The 1,722-nt window shown below is 32.2% G+C and overlaps 1 protein-coding gene across 1 annotated transcript; it reads right to left on the bottom strand.

The window, feature by feature from the left end:
- Nucleotides 1–476: 476 nt before the first annotated feature.
- On the bottom strand, nt 477–1,349 carry LOC106754486. Its single transcript, XM_014636502.2, has one exon. The coding sequence runs from the start codon at nt 1,158–1,160 to the stop codon at nt 777–779; it is 384 nt and encodes a 127-aa protein (XP_014491988.1). The 5' UTR covers nt 1,161–1,349; the 3' UTR covers nt 477–776.
- Nucleotides 1,350–1,722: the final 373 nt, after the last annotated feature.

Here is a 1,722-nt window from a genome sequence, read left to right as displayed (position 1 = left end):
ATATATATATATATATATATATATATATATATATATATATATATATATATATATATATATATATTAGTTTATCAAATTGCTTTTTAGCAAAGTTAAAATCAATTTAACAACTAAAAAGGTGCTAAAGAATAGTCATTTACATTTGCAAGGGATAAGAGCATCGTAGGCTTTTATTAATATCAAAAGCTCATTCTCCTTTTATCTTCAAAAAGACAATCAAAATTATTCCTTTTTATTTGATTTTTCAAACCAAAAGTTTAGTTGATTATAGTTCTAGCTTTCTAAAATTTCATTAAACAGAAGATGACATTACATAGTTCAACAATTAGATTTCCAATTTTTCTGTTTATAAAAAGCTATTAAGGAGAGTAAGTATTAAACACTTATGATTTATTAACTCTATCAACTTTTTATAAAACTGAATTAACAAATCTAATCTTTGAATTATATAACATCATCATGTGCAGGTGTGCATCTATGAAAAAAGAAATCCTTATTGTGCTCATGACTTCTTCCTACCTCTTTGAACCCCCAGAACTTTCAACACAGAAACAAAACACACAAACGTATATATATACATATATGTTTATGTATATGTATATATATGTGTATGATACGACTCTTGACAAATCTGATAAGTTATAGAACATAAATGAACTATGCAATTGCAGAAGCATTAAACAAAAAGAAGACTCAACCATTACTTTTTGCAAATGCAGGTACAACCCAATATACTTAATTACATTAGGCCTTTGCAACTGCGACATTGATAGCTATCAAAACACATAGAGTTCAGCCAATTCCTCCAAAGACTCAGAACTAAACTTAGGATCTGCATTTTCTAGCATCCACAAAAGATGATCAAAGAGAACCACCTCACAGTTCACCACCAAAACACTACTTTCATCAGTACCCTTTGGCTTTGACTTGTTGATAAGTTCATTCAGAAGAGGATGGTTCAGATACTTTTTGCTGATCACATACCGTTTTCTTGTGCTACCAACAAACACTGTTTCACAATGTTCATCTTCTTGCATGCCATGCCCAACCCATATGTCTTCTTTTGTGGATTTGGACCTCAGGCTACTGTATGATGAAGATCTCCCTAGCTGCCTTGACAAACTCTTGCATTTTCTGAGTAAAAGATTGATCTTTTTCATGCTTCTTTTTCTTCTTGTGTGTGTGTGTTTAATTCATATTTAAATGAGGGAGAGGGTTGGTTAAGAAGAAGAACCAATGGATGATGAAGAGAAAGAGGGACAAAGAGACTTAAAATACACTCACAAAAAGTGTGTGAGGTACTTTTACTGAGAGAAGTGGGTGCAAAGTCATTGTTTTCCGGTGCTGAATTGTGGGGTCAATTTGCAACCAAACATTTTTAGTGACATAAACAAGTCATCTTTTGATAAAATTTTAGGCTAATAGTTTTAACCTGCAACCACATCAGACAAACAGACACAACTGAAGCTCTGGTCACTCATCACTGATCATGGCACCCATTGTTTTTCTAAAACCATCTGCTTCTCAGCAAGGTCTTCAACCCCACTACTAGTGCCCATGTCACCCCAAAGGGAACAGTTTCAATTAAACAAACAAAAAAGATTCATAGAATGGAACATTTTGCTAAATTGTTCATATTTTTTTCATAAAAAATGATATTGAATGTGATTTTAGCAGATACAGGCCTGTGACAAATTTAATAGTACTGACAGACATAAGTGT

The sequence above is a fragment of the Vigna radiata genome, unplaced genomic scaffold, assembly GCF_000741045.1.
Source record: "Vigna radiata var. radiata cultivar VC1973A unplaced genomic scaffold, Vradiata_ver6 scaffold_250, whole genome shotgun sequence".
NCBI lineage: Eukaryota > Viridiplantae > Streptophyta > Magnoliopsida > Fabales > Fabaceae > Vigna > Vigna radiata.
Note: the sequence above shows the minus strand (reverse complement) of the source record. Positions and strands in the feature narration are given on the sequence as shown.

Excerpts from the sequence above, each read along its gene's own strand:
- LOC106754486 (XM_014636502.2), bottom strand. The coding sequence starts at position 1,160 with ATGAAAAAGATCAATCTTTTACTCAGAAAATGCAAGAGTTTGTCAAGG.